Source organism: Idiotropiscis lumnitzeri, chromosome 5, assembly GCF_059441095.1.
Source record: "Idiotropiscis lumnitzeri isolate Australia: NSW breed Sydney's pygmy pipehorse chromosome 5, RoL_Ilum_1.0, whole genome shotgun sequence".
In the NCBI taxonomy this organism is placed as follows: domain Eukaryota; kingdom Metazoa; phylum Chordata; class Actinopteri; order Syngnathiformes; family Syngnathidae; genus Idiotropiscis; species Idiotropiscis lumnitzeri.
This window is the reverse complement of record NC_142395.1, coordinates 7,513,743-7,535,609: the sequence shown is the minus strand read 5'-3', so window position 1 is coordinate 7,535,609 and position 21,867 is coordinate 7,513,743. Positions and strand designations below refer to the sequence as shown.

The 21,867-nt window shown below is 40.5% G+C and overlaps 3 protein-coding genes across 4 annotated transcripts; 1 reads left to right on the top strand and 2 right to left on the bottom strand.

The window, feature by feature from the left end:
- Positions 1-239: 239 nt before the first annotated feature.
- On the bottom strand, positions 240-9,379 carry LOC148336782 (very-long-chain (3R)-3-hydroxyacyl-CoA dehydratase-like). Its single transcript, XM_088296521.1, has 11 exons — positions 8,561-9,379; positions 6,157-6,199; positions 5,901-5,974; positions 4,338-4,502; positions 4,010-4,061; positions 3,800-3,910; positions 2,187-2,314; positions 1,984-2,096; positions 1,773-1,879; positions 1,551-1,682; positions 240-1,390 (listed from the first exon to the last, which is right to left on the bottom strand). The coding sequence occupies exons 1-11, from the start codon at positions 8,639-8,641 to the stop codon at positions 1,314-1,316; spliced, it is 1,083 nt and encodes a 360-aa protein (XP_088152647.1). The 5' UTR covers positions 8,642-9,379; the 3' UTR covers positions 240-1,313.
- Positions 9,180-15,473, top strand: slc67a1 (solute carrier family 67 member 1). 2 transcript variants are annotated; one of them, XM_088296523.1, is made up of 10 exons: positions 9,180-9,531; positions 11,058-11,155; positions 11,247-11,392; positions 11,544-11,676; positions 12,820-12,932; positions 13,356-13,466; positions 13,557-13,657; positions 13,731-13,832; positions 14,011-14,131; positions 14,322-15,473. In XM_088296523.1, exons 1-10 carry the CDS (start codon positions 9,376-9,378, stop codon positions 14,507-14,509), a joined length of 1,269 nt encoding a protein of 422 aa, XP_088152649.1. In that variant the 5' UTR covers positions 9,180-9,375; the 3' UTR covers positions 14,510-15,473. The 2 variants fall into 2 exon arrangements, with proteins under 2 accessions (XP_088152649.1, XP_088152648.1); XM_088296522.1 differs by lacking the exon at positions 9,180-9,531 and adding an exon at positions 10,697-10,924.
- A 1,857-nt stretch (positions 15,474-17,330) lies between these two features.
- On the bottom strand, positions 17,331-21,417 carry ndufs3 (NADH:ubiquinone oxidoreductase core subunit S3). The gene is made up of 7 exons (XM_088296363.1): positions 21,281-21,417; positions 20,805-20,867; positions 20,078-20,175; positions 19,462-19,611; positions 18,146-18,271; positions 17,941-18,060; positions 17,331-17,614 (listed from the first exon to the last, which is right to left on the bottom strand). The coding sequence occupies exons 1-7, from the start codon at positions 21,333-21,335 to the stop codon at positions 17,444-17,446; spliced, it is 783 nt and encodes a 260-aa protein (XP_088152489.1). The 5' UTR covers positions 21,336-21,417; the 3' UTR covers positions 17,331-17,443.
- Positions 21,418-21,867: the final 450 nt, after the last annotated feature.

The following is a 21,867-nucleotide window of genomic DNA, read 5'->3' as shown; positions in this document are numbered from 1 at the left end:
TCACATCCTTCCTAGCATCGAACCCCAAGTCCGGTTCTCGAGATCCTGCATGTTTTAGACGTTTCCCTCTTCTAGCACATCTGTTAGAAATGATCAGCTCATCAACAAGCTTTGCCGAAGCTTGACAACAATCCTGATCAGTTCTAGAGCGCTTGAAGACCGGACCTGGGCACCTCTGACATAACCGCTTGTCTACTGGTCTATTGTATTTGAAATGAAGATCACATCACCTTCCTAAATATAATATTTTCTTGTTTATTTGAGTTTCATTTCCCTAAACACTGTCATAAAATAAAAGCTAATAGAAACATAGCTTTCAACCACCAAAACACCTGATGTAACTCAGTGTAAAAAATAAAAATAACAACAAAAATCAACATTTTAATTTAATATGAATAAAATATAGACAAAAAGTAAAGACTGAGTGTATATCAGGGGTCTTCAATCCTGTTCCTGCCCGTTTTCCACCTCTCCCTAGTGCAACACACCTGAGCGATCGTTATCTAGCTTCTGCAGACCTTGCTGATTATCTGATCATTTGAATCAGCTGTGTGCAGCAGGGAGAGATGGAAAACCTGCAGGATACCGTCCCTCGAGGAACAGGATTGAGGACCCCTGGTGTATATGAAGCATACAACTTTTCAAATTTCTCACATTTGACATTTGAGTGTCAACAGCAGTCAATTGGATTTAGCTGTCATATGTAAATGCTGCTGAGGATGCAGTTAACTCAGCAACAGGAGCAGGCCAAAACATAGAAAGTGTCATTACTATTCAAGTGCATCAACATTTTGCAACAACATAACACATTATTCCATTAGGTAGAAACTCAACATGCGATCCATCAGTTTATCCATTTTTTATGGAGCATATTGCAGCTGACTTTGGGCGAAAGGTGGGGTACACCATGGCCTGGTTGCCAGCCAATCTCAGTATAAGAACTCCTTATTAACTAATTTATGCCAATGATGGCTAGTTCAACGTGTCAGTTTCATTTTGCCTGATGACAGGAGTGTAGCTTTGGTCTCAAACATAGAACAGCAGGAAACTGATAATGTACGTACACCATATAGGGCAAACAATTTTAAATACAAGCCATTTGAATTATGTAAATAATGCTATAACTACATGTAGTCTTTTGAACCAGTCAAACAATCACCTGTAAGGGTGGAACCATTGATAAATCAATTTAGGGAAGAGAAAATAAAGAAATGCATCCAGACAAACACGGAAGATATTAACCCATATGAATTGGAAATGACAATAAGAAAAAGAAACATATTGTGGCTCAAAGTATGTTACATCCCGCTCCATTAGTGAACTTTCCTTTTTCTTGATCGATATCGTCTCCTCCTTTGCTTGTATAGATAGCGGAAATTAATGAAGAGTCCTGAAAAACAAAAAGAAATGCTGGTTAACTCAAATCTTACAATCACAACATAAAATAAATAAAATGTTTTCTTTCTTTTTTTTTTTAAGTTCTGAAAAAAAAACATCACTTCTTAGCCAGTTTTGCCGGTGAGAATGCAAGTGGGTGGTTGTTGCCTTACCCAGGAACATGAGGACCAAGTAGATCTGCAGAGTGTATGAAAAGCTGAAGTAATGCCCTAGCAGTGCAGGCAGGGGGACGCTGAACAGACGTGTCTCGTCAAAGATGGGGAGGGACTGGATCACAGCCACCGCTGCATAAACCCGCAGAAAGACAAGCCGTCACCACCAAATGGCATGCACTGTCTGACCTTTTCTCAAAACAGCCACCAGGAGGCAATAACCTTCAGCGACAACTCCAAGCGGGTACAGTGGGATCCAAAGGCTGTATCTGAGCCACGTCAACAGCTTCCACTCAATGCCAATGCAGGCCAGCATGTAGAACGGGTACCTGAGAATGAGAAGCCCGACCGACCAGAAGGGCATCATCATCATCGTCATCGTCATCAGCAGCAGCAGCAGCAGCTTATAAGTGTGTAGGTGTTGATCGCTTACCTGAAGATTTCAATGGTGCTCCACAGGTAGAACACAAAGAAGACAACAGGCTTGTTCTGCATCTCTTCCAAGCAGCCAAAGATGACAAATAAAATGACATTCCTCCCTGCTAACTGTGACAGGACATGTTAATCAGTGAATGTATAAGAACATACAATGAGTGAGTAAGACTTGCGGTATAGGAACAGGTAAAGGAAAATTACCTGTATCATGGCAGGAAAAAAGCCCGTCTTGACTAGCCCTAAAAGGGGGTTAATCACCTCCAGAACGGCCATCATCTGGCAAAAGTACATCACGTCAGCTGCAGTGTGGAAGGTATCATAAAATGAATCTGTGGAGAGATAAGAAGAGAGGAGAAACGCTTTGTTATGGCGCATTGCCTGACACAGTGACCATAATCGTAATCGATAATCGCTGGCATTTGCAAAACAAATTGTCCTCATGATTTGGTTCTATTCAAATGGAACCATCTGTGAAAACACAGTCGTTCAGTGTTGCCTCGACCTTGTTTGTTTGTTTCATGTTAATCAACATGCACAACACTCTCATGCTAATTAGGCTTGCAATTAAAATCCAGCCCAAAATCGTGTCTGGGTTTCAAGTTGAAAAGCCTGTCACGAGAACACAGGCATTATTACTGTTCGATTTGATGCTCACCAAACAGGCTTCTGCTTTCTGACATTTTTTAAAGTTAAGAGTAACAGAACTGAATTGTTTTGGGGGTTTTTTGCCCGGAAAGATGGAAAATTACACATAAAAAACATCAAATTGGTGGTGGATTCAAGTGCAATGGAAGAACAATATCACTATGAACTGAAGCTTGAACACAGCAGATTTAAAGTAGCCGAAGGAAGGACTTTTTCTAACTGTAGGACACATGCAGAGCTGCATGTTTGCCCACTGGCTGTTCATTTATTTATTTTAGGGCAGTGGGGTAGGTCAAGTATTTGGTGTGTCAATCAACATCAAATGTTGCTAAAATGTTGTCCTCCTGTCATTGCTTTTTGTCTGCAGTTAAAGATGAAGACACTGTAGTTATCAATTAATAATTGCATTATTGGAATGTTATCGCATTCAGTACAGTCTATCATTTAATCGACAACTTGACTAAGACAGCATATTAGCTACGCATCTTATATGTGTGGTTTCCATTTTTTTAAGGCAATTCATGTCAAGTAAACATTCATTAAAATTTTAACGTTAATGTTTTTCCCCAAACACCCCAAGCCTAATTGTCCACTGCTTGTAAATGCACAAAATTGTCTATTCAGGGTTTGTCTCACACTATGTTTGTAGCTCACTCTCGGGATCTTCATCAAACGTCTTTCCTGCATCTGTGTCCTTTCTCTGAAAAAAAAAAAGCATCTTCCAAGTCCTCTGGCTACTCTGTTAGCTCCCAACTTCAGCTTTCCACACCTCAACGTCTTATGCGTGGTCTGCCTCATTGTGATTGGTCTTTACGGCACATAAATCCGATGTAACATTCTTTTTCTTTTTGTTTTGAACTCTAGACAAAAATCAGTGGAAATGAATTCACATTTGAGCAACAAAATGTAAATAATAAAAAAATAAAATGAAATAAAAAAAAAACATCTATTAAGGGGCTTGCTTGTGGGACTGGTTTTGTGTTGCGGCAAAGTGATGTAAAATGGGTTAAATGTGCCCCTCCAACAAATCCTTTCGCCACAGCCCCCCAGTGCATAAGGTACTTCAGTACTACATGCAGAATGTAATAAAATGGTAGCAGTGGGTTGGGAGAGGAAGTTCATCTGCAGCATGGAGGGCCATGACACACGCCTGACGCAAGCTTACAAACCTTGGCCAAGAATGAAGAGTCGAACGGTCAAGTTGACAAAGATCCAGGAGAATCCAAGGAACTGCACCAGATTGTACATAAACAAGTAGCCTTTCTTCAAGGCCAGGTAGGCTGTAGCAGAGGAATGAAATAAAAACAATGTGATGTTGACATGTAGTGTCTGTGATAGTTTTTGATTTGTATGCAGGTGAGAATTTTATAAGGACTCACGATCATTACGAACTCTTGACTCCACACTTATCTTGTTAATCTTTTCCTCCTCCTAAAATAAAACAAAGCATTAAGCGTTACACATTAACACAAAAATTCAGGCAGAACTTATTAATACAAAACATCAACATAGATTCCAGTTGTTAGAACTTTTATTCTGCTAGAAATGTTGGTTTATATGTGGTGGTGAATACAGAAACAACTGTACACATGTCAAGAACAATATTTGCATAACTGAAGAGTAAAAGGATTTTGTTCAAGAAAGTGAGTGATTTTCAGACGGAGGGTTATTGGATGTTGAAAAGCATCCCAGCTGTTAGTTTGATACCTTCGCCTGAAGCTCCATCTCAGCATCAGACTCATCCAGCCAGCGGTTGAAGTCAGGAGCCAGAAACAGCGGCTTCTTCTCCTGCAGCGTCAGACGGTCCCACCAGCGTTCTTCCTGCTTTTTGATTTTGATGTCGACCTGACGCTGTGTTGATTTATGCTCAATCTGAAAGGCACACAGTAATGGAGCAACATACAAACACAAGATATGTGAGTGAGACATCAAATGCGGTCATCACGGACTATGTTAGGTGTTTTTTTTCAAGGCTTCAATATGTGCAAAGATGCAAATCATCAAAGTTGTGTCTGTAGCAGAATGAAAACACAAGAGGCTTAAATTTTATGGATGGATGGATTAACAAGGTAATTTTGTACAAAATCAATAGCGCGTTCAGCGCTTTGTTACAGCTGTTGTGAAATGCACTACACAAAAAAAACAAGTTGTATCGTAAGAATCAAGAGTTGAATGTGCAGGAATCAATCGGCATGAGGTTATGATGACAGCTTTGAGTAGCTGAGTTTTAGTAGTTGAATAAATACTCCATAGAAAGCCATGAATAATTGTTTGAGTAATCATGATTTAAATCTAAATGATCACAAATCACAATTATTATTTTTCCCATAACCATCAGCCCTGTTACACATAGTGGTGTCTATTTTTTGTGCTTGTTTGTACCTATATTTCGTAACATCATTCATTTGACAGATTATGCATTATTTCTTAGGATGGTTGGTTAAAAAAAAAAAAAATCAATATTCAATATGCTGATTTTTCAGCTGTCTCACCCAAACATATTTTCGAACTTCATAGTGACTTGCTTAACAGTTTTCAGTTGAAGCTGTATTTTTTAACAATTCAATATATTTTGAACAAAAAGTTAAACTCAAGGAGGTGTCAGTTTTATTTTGCACTTTCATTAATTTACTACAGATGAATCCTTTATCAGATTGAGTTGTGTTTTATTTTGAACTTAAATTCACTATTGTAATGTGACTTGTCCTGCCTTTTGCCAGAAATAAACGGGTGTTTTTCTTTTCAATTGTCTGCCATTTGTTTAATTTCTCAGTATCATTGGTTTAATTTATAAGTATCCAAATTACCAGTGGTATCAGTTACTTAGTATCAGTAACTGTGAGTACTCAACAGTTGAGTACTTGTAATGATATCAGTGGTCTTACATCCCTACAACTTGATATGAATTCTTATTAGAAGTTAATGCTGATGGGAACACTGTGATCACTGCATTACTGCTGCTCGCCTTCTGGCAAAATAGAGCTTTGACCTGCGGGTTACACAACAGCGGGGAGGAAGTGCATCCCATATAAAAATAATAACACCTGATGAGAGGGCAATGGCTCTACAAACTCAATTGAATAGAAAGAAATGCGTAATTCCACAAATTCCTTTCAATATTTGAACGTAAGGGTTCCCTAAAACATCATGTTGTGGATTGACTGGATAGATTGGAGCAGCTGGATTGGCAAGTGGAAAAGCAGAAAGACAGAGCTAGAGAAGGACAATGAGTTGTAAGCGAAGAATGAAATGAATAAGACAATATACTACCTCAGGTCTGATCGTTTCCAAAAATTCCAAACTAAACTTGTATTCATTATCTCCTTTAGCTCCATGGCCTTGTGCTGTAAAAGAACATAAAATTGTATTACAGAATATTTGAAAAATGTTTTTGCAGCAATTAGTCTCAACTACACTGAATAATAAGTAAGTACTGTAGATGAACATACTTTAACTGGACAGTAGACGCACCGCATTTTGCTTCTTTGGATAGCGTGAAGGCATTAGCAAAAATGTACATACAAACCTCTGAACTGAATTGTGTTGTCTTGCAGGTTGATTTCAAGATTCTGAAAGACATGCAGTAAAATTAACTACGATGAAAACTCAAGACAATTTCATCTCAATTTCACCCCTACAAAAACTACATCATTAAAGACTTGCGCCATTGACAATGTTAAAGGATCTTATTGGGTATTTATAGTCATTTTATTGAGGTTTAACAAATAACATTTGGAACACGGTCATCCAGTTTCAGGGTTTCACTGGAGTACCTGAACATAAGCCAGCACTTCCATTAAGTCATGCATCTTTTATTGGCCATTGGTTAAGCGGATGCTGTACAATGAGTGTTGAGTGTCATGAGTGTTTGTGAGGAACGGGTTGTTTACTGCAAAAAAAAAAAGCATCTGATAGATAGACATAATATATATACATAAATGATAGCGGCATGAAGCAAATACATAAAATAATGGTTTACTATTAAAACAAGAAGACGTTAACTTCTCTGTCAATGACAGTTGGTCAATACATTCGAGGATATCACACATTAAATATGCCCCCATAAGGCATTATTGGGGATAACTTCACAGCAATCTGGTAGGACGCTGTAGGTTTCAAGCAACATAAAAGCATTGCCACATTGCGAGCCTGTTCTAAAAATAGCTCACTCGCGATGGGACATTCTCATATCATGGGAATGTTGTACAATTGATCATTTGAAAATGGAAACACATTTGAAGAGATTATAGAAATTACGTGTAGCTATTTAGGGACTGCCTTCCTCCCACTCTGGACCCCTACCAGTTTGCATACCGGGCTAACAGATCCACTGAGGACGCCATCGACACTGCTCTGCATGTTGTGCTGGGCCACCTGGAACAACAGCAGAGCTATGCAAGGATGCTCTTTGTGGACTACAGCTCGGCATTCAACACGATCATCCCAGACATCCTCGTCGCCAAACTGGACATTCTCGGCCTCCCTGCCCTCACACGCATCTGGATTAAGGACTTTCTGACCAACAGACCCCAGACTGTGTTGCTCGGCCCCTACACGTCCTCCACCCGCATGCTGAGCACCGGTTCCCCTCAAGGATGCGTGCTGAGCCCTCTCCTATACGCCCTCTACACCTGCGACTGCAGCCCGGCCCAAGGTAATAACACCATCGTCAAGTTTGCTGACGACACGACAGTGGTCGGTCTGATCTCGGAAGGTGACGAGACAGCCTACAGAGAGGAGGTCCAGAGACTGACGGCTTGGTGCGAGGACAACAGACTGCAACTCAACATTGCAAAAACAAAGGAGATCGTCATCGACTTCAGGAGGAACAAGACGGTGCCGCCCCCCCTCTGCATCGAAGGCGTGTGTGTGGAGAGGGTCCACACGTTCAAGTTCCTGGGAGTACAGATCTCCGATGACCTTTCTTGGAGTCACAACACCACAGCAGTGGTAAAGAAGGTCCACCAGCGTCTGCACTTCCTGAGAGTCCTCAGGAAATTCAATCTGGACAAGAAGCTGCTGCTGGCCTTCTACCACTCGTCCATCGAGAGCCTGCTGACGTACTGTGTCTCCACCTGGTACAGCGGCTGCACTGAGGCGGACAGAGTGAGGCTCCAGAGGACGGTCAAAACAGCGCAAAGGATTATTGGCTGCCCTCTCCCCTCACTGTCGGACATCTACACCCCCCGGTGCCTCAGCAGGGCTCTCAATATCGTCAAAGACAATACCCACCCAAACTCACACCTGTTCGACCTGATGCCCTCTGGCAGGCGCTACAGGTGTAATCAAGGACCAATAGACTGAGAAACAGTTTCTTTCCAAGAGCCATCTCCATTCTAAACTCTCTCACACGCACACACACACACACGCACACGCACGCCCACCCCTACCTTGCAGAACAGCAACGTGATGTGTTTTTATATATCCTATTCAGTATTATTTTCCATTGCACTAACTATTCTCTTATTTATCTAATTTATATATTTATCTGAATTATTGTTGGATTGCACTGGAGAGGGGAGCTCTCTAATCTCCTTGCACACTTGAGTACAATGACAATAAAGGGATTTCTGATTCTGATTATTGTAGTACCTTGTTAAATAATTCTTGTAAGCAATCGTTAACACGAAGAATGACTTCAAATAGTTGTATGCCGTTAATAATTAGTAATAGCGTATAATTATAGATAATTTGAGCAAATTTGTTATTTAAGAAGCGTGTAGAAAACCGGGAGCCCTCCTCAAGAACGGGAGCTTTGCGGTTTCATCGTGATCCATGTTAGGACAATCAGCACGATACCTACTGTGCTGTAATCCAGAGAAAGCGAGTAAGAAAGAAAATAAATATGTACACAATATGTATGTGTTCTGTATGTATATAGTGTGGCCAAGTTAAGGCTAAATGTTGCTCAGCCGATGGGACGATTTTACCTTGGTATCGCTCAGTTCCACTCGGAGATAAATCTCTCCGTGCCGCTGAGCCCAGTAAACGCGAGGCGTGAGGATCTGCATCGCAACTGAGAGCTCTCTATTTATCTACATGCCACGACACGACAAAGTAGCCGAAAATATGCACCGAAGACTCTACCTGCTCATCAAAACCACATACAAGGAGCACATTAGAAACTGCGATGGGAAGACACTTCCGGGATATGGCGGTACTTCAACTTCAAAAATAAAAGTAGAGTGGAGAGTTTGGGTTAAAAAATTGAACGGCAATACAACAGTTCAAAAGCATTTCAAAATATGTATAATTTGAAGATGTTGTAATATGAATAATATTTGTCGTGTTTTTACAGTGTATTTCTGTTAAGTGTTATTACTAGTCGTTTGACCTGTCATTACATAACGATACTGACCACTAACGTAACACCATAAAACCGATAAGCAATTGATCATAACAACTGGACAATTATGTTTTAATTCTACTACTGAAACAGCGTTTGAACGTTTCCCAAACAAATCGACATCTCAAATCATAGGAAGGGTCACACAAATGTACGCTCTATAGAGAAGCAATTGAATGCGTCTTGACAGAAATGTTCTGAGATGCTGGGTAGCCAGTTATTACTACCTGCTTTCCGTTCCAAAGTCCAGCTATTATACATCACATTTTTACGGTGGTGGTCGTTCTGAACAGACGACCGAACGACCTCACCTCTGCTCCGAGGTTGAGTTTGATCCAGCGACCTACCTGGGGAATAATTATACGATAACATTCTTTGGTTTTTGGTGCTTTAGGCAACATGACGACAAGAGTTGAAACTAGCGACGAAACTGCTTCGATTAGCTTTAAAGCTAACATCGCGACTCATTTGAAGAAGAAAAGAACTATTTACATCGTTTACCTAATCGCCGCTTTGGACATAACATGGATGTTCGTACAGTTCTCCATAACGCCAGTAAGTGATTCTTTCTGGTTCGGCGAGGGTCTGAGTTTTCCGTGATTGCAGTAAAGTGGACGCTACTCCGGAAGTGTCTATTGTGCATATTTCATTGCCTCTAAACCACAATTCACCTTACACTGCAAACTTAACTTAAGACACCACAATGTACGTAGAAAATTACCCTTGAATGGTGAGCAAACGGAAACAATGGCTGTCATGGATGGTCATTGCTTTCGGGGATCACGGTGGACACCATCAACTGATCAGCTGTTCACTTAGCAAAATACGAAATGTATGCAACTGTACTTCGTGTTTTCAAATCATGCAGCAGACTCACACGCACGCACGCGCACACACACGCGTACGTAAAATGCAGTTTGAAACGATTAATCCATTTGTTTCATTTGTACGGTCGCTTCCAATAAAGCTGGACACTTGGATGAGCAAAAAGTATCTCTCCAACCAAGATGGCCCAATTTTCACAAAGAAGATCAGTTTATATCTCAGGAAACTGAAATCAATTATCATTTTCTTATTTATCTATTAATTTTGGAGAAATTAGGAAATAACTGGCGATTTAAAAAAGTCTACTTTTAATGTGGAATATGGCTACGCCCCCCATCCGCTCTCTCCATCGTCCTACAAGAGTCACAAAAGGGACCGATTACAAACTCACCGTTGGAAATCCTTGCACTTTCATTGCTTATATCATCCAAAAACGGTGATCAATTGGCACCAAGATTCATGTGGACATCCCTACCTATGACCAGGTCAACATATCAAAATGATTAACCTCTCCGTGGCTGATTCTGACTTAGATTTAATTGAGAATGAGGAAATGTGGAAGTGAGCTGAAGTACACAGATGTTTGCTGGAAGCTCACACTCCTTCTTTGAACATTGACGCTACCGAAGCAGCCCCGACTAAAAGCCCTTGGTGCTCCACGATGCGAAGACCACCTACGGGGTTCGATGAGGTCTTTATCTGAAGTCGACGTCCTCTCACTCTCAAGCCGAAGCTGGCGGCTGCAAGCGGTGTTGGGCATGAACGCGACTGCTTGAGCGGCCAAAGCCAACCGCGACATGAAGAGTAGGGAGCTAATTTTGTTGTGCTAACACTTCAAATTTCCCCATTGTGGGACTAATAAAGGACATCTTTATCTTTATCTTATCTAACGCCTAACGAAGCTAATTGTTGTAGACCCCCATTTCTGAGAACAACCCGTTTATGTATATTTGTTCTTTTTGATCAACAACATCTTGATGCGATCATGCCCACAAAGTGATGGAATACTTTTGCTCTCATGTTGTTGCGCTTTAAAGATGTAGCTCTGTCATTTGTTCTAGAGCAGTGTGGCTATCTCAAGTGGACTTGTTCTTTTGAAAAGGCGGAATAACACACATCAAGTGTACGTTTACAATCATGATCAATATAGAGTTGAAAAAACTGAACACTGCCTGCATTAACTCAAATAATCATTAACATTTGTTAGACAGTTGCCATGTTAAAGTTTGAAAAGGTATGTTGTGTGCTTCTAACAGTATTTGGCAAGGAAACTGGGCTTTGACACTTTGTGGATTGGTTATTTACAAACCATGGTTGGTGTCATCCAGCTGTTTGGTGGTCCTTTGTTTGGAAGGTACGTACAATCAAGCATCATTTGCATGTTTCAAGACTCTTTGTCGTGAGCAAGCTAAACGTGTTGTTGTGCTTCCTTTATCGTTTGGTAGATTTGCAGATGTTATCGGGGCCCGAGCAGCACTGTCTTTGGCGTGCACTGCAAATATTATTTTCTTCATTCTACTGGCTATCGCAGACTCTCCTGCCATGCTTTTTGTCCACAAACTCCCCACAGTTGTCATGCATGTCCTGCCAGGTGAGCGACTCTTTGTATTTCAAATCTCAACCACCACTGTGCTTATGCCACTTCTATTACATAACATACTGTAGTAACATGATCCGTCTTTTCATACAAAGCGCTTTGAGTGAACCTCCAATTTCCATCGTTGACCACTTTTTGCCTGCAGTTTGTCAGATGGTTGTAGCAGACCTTTCAGAACCCAAAAAACGCGCCGATGCACTTTCAAAACTAGGTCTGTGTTTTGGCATTGGAATGATAGCGGGCTCCACTTTAGGTGGCCATCTTGTCAAAAGCTATGGGTGAGTGTCACACTGTCACTTATTTGTACTGCATTAGCTTTTTTTCCCACTCACCACAAGAACTGTTAACAAACTGGGAACTACTACATTTCTATGTATTTGTATGATTCAATATGTGTCTCTTCATCATGAATGAATGGATTATAAAAAAACAAAACAAATCATCCGACCACTAATGGAGCATCTCATTATTCAAGCAAACAAACATAGGAAGTGACTACCGTATTTTCGCAATCATAGGACGCGCTGCCTCAAAGGGCGCAACACCTGTTGAGGGTGCTATTTCTGTCTTTGAAGCACAAACTGGGCGCACCTCAATAACATAAGCAATTGCCACATTTCAAAGACAGTTGCCATGATACCATTGAAAACCACTATCATTAACAATGACTCTAACCAATAATAGGTATCATGACAATAGTCTAAAAGACTACGGCAGGGGAGGGACTTCACTGGTCACCACACTCCTTAGAGTCACGGTTTCAAAAAAAAAAAAAAAAAAACTCAGCATACAAGCAAACAATGAAACAAAGAAATAAGATTAACACAAAACATGTATCTCTCATGCCATCAATATACCAAAAAGAAATAAAAATAACACAAAATGATATAGCAATGGCTTCTTGGGAGCCATAAGAGCAATGCCTTCTGGGAGCCACTCAGACTCAGCCAATCACATGGCTGTTTAGAGAGATTTGCATGGCTGTCTAAAGAGATGTGCTGTTGTGCTTTGGGCTTTTTGTCTGTTGTCTAAACCTGGGACGTTTCTTGCTTGCAATAACATAAATGATAAGACAGACTACAACATTGTGGACAGCTGCCCTTTTGTCCAGCTTTCTCCCACACCATCACCCAAACACCATAGTCACATAATGTATAGTCATGGTCACTTTGAAGCATAGATGACTCACACTTTGTCCAGCAGGATGTGCTAACATGCACTCCGAACAGCCCAATGAGTAAAAGGGTTGATGGTCGCGAGTGATACTTTGTCCATATAATGAGCGCAGTCGCCTTACAAGGCGCTGTGTTAGTTTAGGGGAAGATTTGGGACTTTTAAGTGCGCCTTATGACTGCGAAAATAAACATGTGCAAGTTTGTTAAGTTGTTTAGCTAACGCTAAGTTTATTTTGTATTTCCCAGGGAGAGAGTTGCTGCGTACAGTGGTGTCGCAGGGAGCACATTCAGTTTGCTGTTGGTATTAAGCTTTATCCCTCAAACGACGAAAGTTCAAAGTCCAACAGGCAAAACAGATTGTAAGACACACTTGATTTTCCCAAACATATATATTTTTTGAAAGGAAATTGTACAATGATCAAACTTAAATGTTGATTAGTTGATTAGAAAACAGGTTTGTGTGTTTCACTGAGGTCAGTTTTGTAATTGGGGTACTTTGTACTTGAAAAAGACAGAGATCTTTATTCTCATTCTGTGTATGAAAACATGTTAAATGCAGGAACAATATCTATACTTAATAATTTTTCAAGTTTCCCCTGATGAACTCCTTTGTTGTTTTATTTTGGATTTTGAATAGGATTGGCCTTACATTTCCAATACTTTTGAAGGAAAGTGTAGATGAATTTATAAAATGATTGTGTGTCATCAATCATGGATATTGTTGTCATTGCTGTCAGTTATAAGTGTCTCATGTGAATCGATATGTTTTGAATCCACTGCAGCTGAGATCAAAAGCAAGTCCATATTCAGTGTGGGCCAGATCACAAGACTCATGAAGTTTCCAGGCGTGACACCAACCTTCGTTATGAAGATAGTTTCAGGTTTACCATCATGTGAGAGATTTTTCATTTCTAGCAAAAAATGTCAGTGTATTTATGAACAAAAGAACATCTCAGTGGCAATTTGCTGTTGTTTTTGTCAAGGCATTTTCCAAGTGATGTTTTCTGTAATTGCATTGGAATTTTTCAAGTTGACACCTGAGCAAAATGGATATCTAATGGCATATTTTGGGATAACCCAGATGGTGAGTCATTAAAGTTAATATTTTATCGCATTGACTATACAATGATGTCATTAAATTGCAAACATTTGTTCAGGTGGTTCAGGGAGGAGTTATCGGGCGACTTACAGAAAGATACTCTGAGAGTTCACTGCTACTTCTGTCCATCGGAACGTTTGCGTTTGTGGGCTTGGCTCAGGTACACACTGTAATCACACATCGAGAAAAAAAATATGCACATCACATGATGTGCTATGTCAAAATGGTCTACAAAAGGCTGTCCTGATCTCTATTTGAAATGCATCCCTTTTGTCAACATTCGACTGACGCGGTCACACACAATGAGAATAAGCCTCTGAAGTACGTTCTTCCTGCAGGCGTACATGCAGAATGTGTTCCAGCTCTGCCTGACGGTGGTCCCCATGATGTTTTCTCTCAGCATGTTCAATGCAATCACAAACAGTTTGCTCACCAAGAGTGTACCTTCCTCTGACACAGGTAAGTCAAAAGTTTTAGTGGAGCATTTTTCGCAGGCGCAACATACAGAGTACAATACTTCATTTGAATCACATCATGAGAAACTAATTTAGTGCAAATTATTTGGATGCACCTAATACGCAAACTACACACAAAAAAGTATTCTTTCTTTAAGGTTATTAAGTGATACCTCTTGTACTTCCTTGTCCAGGCACAATGTTGGGACTGTGTGCATCCGTTCAGTCTCTACTGCGTACAGTTGGACCAACCATGGGTGGTTTTCTCTATGTGAATTATGGCATTTTCTCCATCGGCTTCCTTCAGTTTCTTGTAAATAGTGCTGTGTTTGTGTACCTGCTGAAGCGTCGACTCAACAAGAAAGACAAATATAAAGAATGATATTACTGGAATGAACTGATAAGTTTTCAAATCTCCTGTATGTCTCCCAACGAGCTGACAAAAAATTAAGGTAAGTCATTTCAACTGTAATCAAATTATTCCAGTGTTATAATGTGAGCTTATTTTACATTTTCCTAAAAGTGTACCAGGGCTCCAAACTACGGAAACTTTTTTTTTTTATGAGTAACGCAGTGTCCCTTAACTTTAAAACCTGGGGCCATACACTGTAAATCTTCATATTTCCACTCATTTTTACTTCTTACTGACAAACAGGCTGGAGTGTGGAGTAGAGGTTAGTCAGCAACAAAACATATTCAAGAATTAAAAAACAAGAAAATAACTGATTTTGTGGTCACACATGTGTGATTAAATAAAAATATCTCAAATTTTAGCGGCAAAATGCCACCATGTAGGTCTGGAGGACTACGTTTGAATTATAGTTTGCAGCCAACGAGATCACCTCAAGTAATTCATTGTATATATATATAGATCCATTCATCCATTCATTATCTGTACTGCTTCTCCTCACGGGGGTCGCGGGGGTGATGGAGCCCAACCCAGCTATCTTCGGGCAGTAGATGGAGGACACCCTGAACTGGTTGCCAGCCAATCACAGGGCACACATAGACGGACAATCATTTGCGCTCACACTCAAACCTAGGCGATATTTAGAGTGTCCAATCAACCTGCCATGCATGTTTTTGGAATGTGGGAGGAAAGCGGAGTACCCGGAGGAAACCCACGCAGGCACGGGGAGAACATGCAAATGCCACAGGAAGGCCGAACCCACGACCTCTGAACTGTGAGCCGGACGTGCAAACAAGTCGTTAACTGTGCCGCCCTCATTGTATATATTTTGCTTCCAAATATATACATGTGGTCGGAAATGGAAAATGTTTTCCTTGTTTTATGAAGTTATAATTTACTTTTGAATTCACCTACTCATATAAACATTTATACAATATTGTCATTTTTTTCTTGAGATACAAATTTCCAAATTTAGGTGCTACGAAAACACTAAGAGAGGACATACTCACTCTGTGTGCTTTGAGAGCGAATTTTGCTTTTTCAAACAGATTTTCCTGGAGGCATCTCAATGACAACTATCAGGGCTGCAAGCGACTTGTTAGCTTGCATCTCACACACTTGCAAACAAGCATGCTGCATTTTACATGTGTGTGGCTAGTGATGAGGGCTCGTGGTGATCACCTTAACGACTGGACGTTTGAGTTACAAATTGTAGTCAATTCAAACTGCTGATCCAATGGAGTGAGGAGGGGACTCTTCCATACGCAAATATTCGCAGCCTCGGGCATCTAAGTATTGAAGAAAGACATACATCTGTCAGCCAATCAAATGACAGTGACGTGACAGCCTCGGCCTGCTTTCTCGAAGAGGTTCTGAGGGGCGGTGCCTTTGTTTCGGCCCAGCCTCGAAAAAGCGGAATGGAAAATAACCATACAGGGCGGAACCAGGTTGTTTTGGGGTGGAAACTGTACAGTGTGTACAATGTTCAGCGGGACAACACATACTGAAGAAATAGGTGCGATAGTTTTGCACCCCGGTTCTGATTAAAAGGTCATGGGTGAAAAAAAAATGCAACTTGAGATATATTCTCATTCTACACTTAATTCCTTTTATAATGATATACAGTGAGTCGCTGATGGTGTAGTGGTTCATCAGCCTGATTTGAGTGCAGGCAGCGTGGGTTCGGTTCCCACACACAGTGTCTATGTCTCCCCTGCAACTGGCTGGCGACCAGTTCAAGGTGTAGTGCGCCTTTCGCCCGTGGTCAGCTGGGAGAGGCTCCAGCACCCTCCCGCGACCCTGTACAGGATAAGCGGGGTGGATAATGACATGACATGTTCTGGCACGTACGTCTCTCAAAGGTCCAAAGCAATCAGTACATTAGGAAAAAGATATCGACTCCAAACTTCCAGAAACTGAAAAGACCACTGAAAAGTCAATGCCATTAACAGGTAAGGACATCATGTGAGATTTTACCCTTTAAAGGCCGAGGAGGTTTGTCCTGTCAACTAATGAAATTGTGATTAAGTCTCCACTGACTTTGAAGATCTCATTCCGCATACAATTCATTCTCTGAGGCATCATCAGCCAAAGTCTAGTTTCTACTTTAGGCCATGTGGGCTTTTTTGATGAAGTCAAATTACCGCATTGAGAAATGTAATAATTTTGTTAATTAAAAGGGTGCATCAAGTTTATTGATATTTTATGGTGAATTTCATGTCAAATGCATTTAGCCACCGAGTAAATGAAGAGTTTGATGATTCAACACATTTTTCTGATTCAATATACTACATAAGCAACATATCTAACGCTTGATAAATAAATACAAGACACGCCAAGTTAATACCCCCCCACAGTGCATGTGAGAGGAGGCACGATCGAAATTGCAATGGAAAAACTTAGATGAGTAAAAAGCCAAGGAAGAGCCTTTAAATGATTATCTTTTCATTCCAAAAGGAACACAAATAACAAACATTGCTATGTTTCAATTAGCAGTAGCACCCAAATTTTGCATCGTATGTCAAACCTCTGTAGTGCATGAATACGAAATTTCAAAGGATATAGATTTCTGGGTGAGACCAAGTTTGCAGATTCCTCAAAACATGCTCACTACAAATTGCCTCAAAACACGTTAGCTAATGATGCGCGTTGGCTACTAATCACTTTTTGTCGTTGGAGAAATCTCAAAATCAAATATTTTCATCTTTTGCTCGATTGGTCGAAACGAGGCTTTGTGACATGCAGAGCGGGTCACATGGGGTCGTGACATGTAAATAACACAGCACAATTTTTTTTCCTGTATTAGCACTTTTATTTACATAAATATTCCTGTGGGTTTAACAAGGGTCGGAAACCCAACTTGATGTTTTTTGTATACACTAAAATAATGGTTGGGTGGGGTTAGCATCATTTCTTTTCAGGAGCCTCGGCTCCAGCTTCCAGTTTGGGCGGAGCCTCCTTGGCTTCTCGATGAGCGGGGAACACCTCCCACGGTGTGTTCAAGTCAAACTTCCTAAACTCCTGTGAGAGCTCCACCGGCTCCGCTACCACACGCTTCAGTTCTTCATCGTAGCGCACCTGGCAGGAGGACGGGTTCAATTATTGGACTGTTGTGACATAAAAATGTGTGATTGTTGAATGGTGAGGACGGAAAGCGCTTTAAAAGGACAACGACAGACAGGGTTGGAGGGCAATTATTTTTTTCAATAAGGACAAAATTGGTGGAACGGAAGGATGCCCAGACCGCGGACAGAGGATGCAGGTCAGACCGGCATAAAAGGGTAAAGTGACCATTTCTGCATAATGTTTAATGATGGCAAATGCTTGAACCTGGCATAAATCTACTTGACATTATTTCCTCTGATGACTTTGCAGTTTGTATTAAACGGAAGAGTGGTTGTCACCTCAACATATCCTGACAAAGGGAAGTCTTTCCTGAAAGGATGACCCTCAAAGCCATAGTCGGTCAGAATGCGCCGCAGGTCAGGGTGGTTGGCAAAAAATACCCCAAACATGTCCCAAACCTTAATGATAAGACCAACATTTGCACAGTTAGGGAAATCAGAGTCAAGAACATTTGTGCATCGACTCGTATAGGTTGTGACTCACCTCCCTCTCGTACCAATTGGCAGCCATGTGGACGGGAACAGCAGAGTCCAACGGCGTTAATTCATCCGTGTACGTTTTCACTCGAATACGGGAGTTGTAGCGTAACGACAGCAAGTTGTACACAATCTGAAAACCAACACAACACAAAAACTTATGCTTCGGTCCATCCAAACAGCTGTCAAATTACGACTATGTGGTTGGCTCTTAACAGCATAAGAACAGTTCAGTTGTAGAAAACTTTGCAGAATAATACAGCTGCATTTAATCTTTTAGAACCGTGTGTTTTCAAACATTTACATCCATGTATCCATTTTCCCAACTGCTTGTCCTGACGAAGGTCGCGGACAGTAGGCAGGGAACACCCTAAACTGGTTGCTAGCCAAGCACAAGGCACACATAAACAGACAACCATTCACACTCTCACCTTATGTGCTATACAAGTTATCCATGTCAATACAGGACTTCTAAATCATCCTATATTTAAAAGTGTGGTGTTAATGTTCAAACTTTGCAAACTCTTACAGTGACGTACATAATTACGATACATTTTATTTGGGAGTGCACAATATTTTACGTCACGATTAGGGGGAAAAGAATGACGCCACTTGTATTAGTCCAATAGTAGAAATTAGGCGAATATTCAGCCGATACTGAAAGCTGCATCAAATTCTCAAATCAACTAAAGCTCTCCAAGACAACCACCGCTGGATACAAAGTGCTGTACGTGGACAAAAAGTAAGTCATACAACAACATTGAAATAAAACAAATTAATAATGACAACAATAAAAAGCACAAAAACAGTAAACACGAATGTACAACCAGCTTAATTCTTCTCTACTCTTAAAACAATATTTATTATATACACTGAAACTTGGGGTTAAGTTCCAGCATCTTTTCACTGCATTTTCAACATCACAAACGAGATTGCCCTCAACCAGCGGGACATTTGTTAATTGTTGTCAGGTCTAGTAGAAGACAGAGGCAACGGAAAGAAAAGCGGTTCAGCTGAGTCGAGCTAAATGATTATATTTTTGGTGCTTGATGATGTCTTTACATAGGTGACAGAAAATGGACACTGTAGTTATTCATGGCTTTTTGGAAGTATTTTGCGACACACCTCTTTTGTCTACTTTTCTATGGCACCAGACAACATTTTTTTTTAATTAAGTCGTTACAATGCACTGTGTGGGCTATACTTGTTGATCCGTGCAGTATTTGGATGAACGCGTATGGCACACAGTATTCAGACACCTGGCTTTTAAATAGTAGAAAAATAGTTCTACTTAACAAAAAATGCAAAAAAGAAATGCTATACCTCAAAGCGGTTAAGCCGCGTAGGAATGTCGACAGCCGTTAGGTCGACCATGTTTCTGAACTGAGCGTTGGTGTGGTCCCTCAGGAAAGTCAGCACGGGGATCACGCCATCAGGGTGGATCATCACCTCCAGCTCATTATAACATGTCACCTAAACACGTACACAAATTCAAAATTAGAAGACCTTCATATTTCTGAAAAGCCCTTTTGATCTTAAGCACATTTTAGAACTGCTCTGTTCAGAAGCACAACGGGACAAACATCATTCTCTATGTCCATTTATGGAAGGATTATTATTGTCTTTGTCTCAACAAAAGGCAGGATTAAGTAGCGAGCATGTATATTTCCATCCATCCATTATGTATATTTCCATCCATCCATTATCCAAACCACTATCCTGAGTGTCGCAGGCGTGCTGGAACCTATCCCAGCCGTCTTCGGGCAGTAAGCAGGGTACACCCTGGACTGGTTGCCAGCCAATTGCAGAGGCCGAATGTGTAAAACAGATCACTTCTAATTAAATTTGTCCTTATTGTGTGAATTCTATAGTATTGTTTCACATAACCGTACGCATTTTCCCTTGGATGAGGAGGCAATTACTGTTACATTGAACAGACCTGAACTTGCTGGATGTATTTGGGCATCATCTCAGCCACATATTCCCCAAACACTGCCAACTGGTTGTGGGCAACTGCATCCTTAAGGAGCACGGTGGCTGCGAAGAAGATATATTGCGTTTATTAAGTAAAGATAATCAGTCTGCTTTGATGACGCATTTTTAGAAATCAAAGAATAATTAATGTTGAGAGGCTGAAATCAGAGATTTGGATTTTAGGTTAAATAATGGAGCCAAACGATTACTCTATCATTAAAATTAATTTGATTGTTATGATCAGAAATTGGGAACAGTCACATGATTTTTAAATGATTGGTATCAGCTGAAACAGATCATTTCTTAAATTTTCTCAATTTCTAAAGTCAAGGATAACATACAATTTCTTTACTTAATATGAACCATAAAAAAGGTATGATCTCAAAATACCCTAATCAAATAATAATAATGATGACTGAGACCATTTGTATGAGGTCTTCTTTTTCTTCTTCATTGCATTGCAGAGGTATAGGTTCGAGATTCTGTATTTGCAGACACACAAATTTAAGTGACTTATCTCTGACTTGGGTGCAAAAAATGTGATCGAGCAACCATCATTAAAATAGTTGTTGATTAATTTGATAATTGATTCGTTGTTAATTAATCAATTTTGACTGCAATCTTTTCTTTGAGAGAGACAGAGAGGGGGGGGATAGAGAGAGAGTTAAAAACTGTGTTCAAGGAGTACTTACGTTTTGTGTCAGTGGTGGAGCTCTGTAATCTGCTCTGCTGCAGGAGACATGAAGACCTTGCAACTGGACGCATAAGAAGCCAACGTGAATACGTGTGCATCAGTTTGCTGACATTAATATTGTCAACAAATCGCTGCGAATGTGATAGATGGCCAATCAAAATCGGGATGCTGTGTTCACCGGAACTGAGTCGGACCTCAAATATCGTTCTCGGAGGTACGTTCTAATTAACACAACACTATCAGGAGCGATTTCAAAGTTGCCACTAAAAACGATGACTACGCGTCATGTAAACAGGCAGAGCGTGGGAACCATTCTCTGAAGCTGGGTTGCTAGCATTAGCTAGTTCGAAGGTCAAACCTCGTAATGTGTAGCCATGATAACTGGCCGTAACGTTTGCAAGTGGCGCGCAAAGACCAAAATCCTTTAATGACGTTACGCATTCAAAAGCCCATCATTGTTTCCTGTTAACTTACTGTTGAAACTCCGCCCGAGACCTCCGCGGACAAACCGAACAAGAGCCGCAGCCATGTTGACTCAGTGGTCTCTCTTCTCTTGTCAGGAGAGTGGAAAGTGGACATCCTCTGTCGCCACCTAGTGGACTGGATGACGCACACGTAATAGTAAATTCAGATATTAGTGTTGACAACAAAAAAAACATTTAATTTTAAGGCAAATCGTCATTACATAAGCAAATCCAATCATATTCAAATCTCAGTCACAATTTTGAGTACCATATAGTCACCCTTTAGCCATGTCTGTACTCATGTCGACTAGATTTGTGAGCTGTACAGCTAGTACATGTATTAACACGATCACCTATTTTTGATGGTCCCCCCGCGACCCTAGTGAGGAAAAGCGGGACACATAATTGATAAATATTATTATTATTATTGTTATGTTTTTTTCAGAAATTCTTATGTTTTATTCATAAATAATGTTATTTGTTTATGCGAAGAGACTTCTGGAGTTTTGCAAATTTTTGTTTATTTTGATAGGCTATAGTGGATATTCTCATTTTGACAAAGTTCTTTTGTGACACATCAATGGGTATTATCATTTA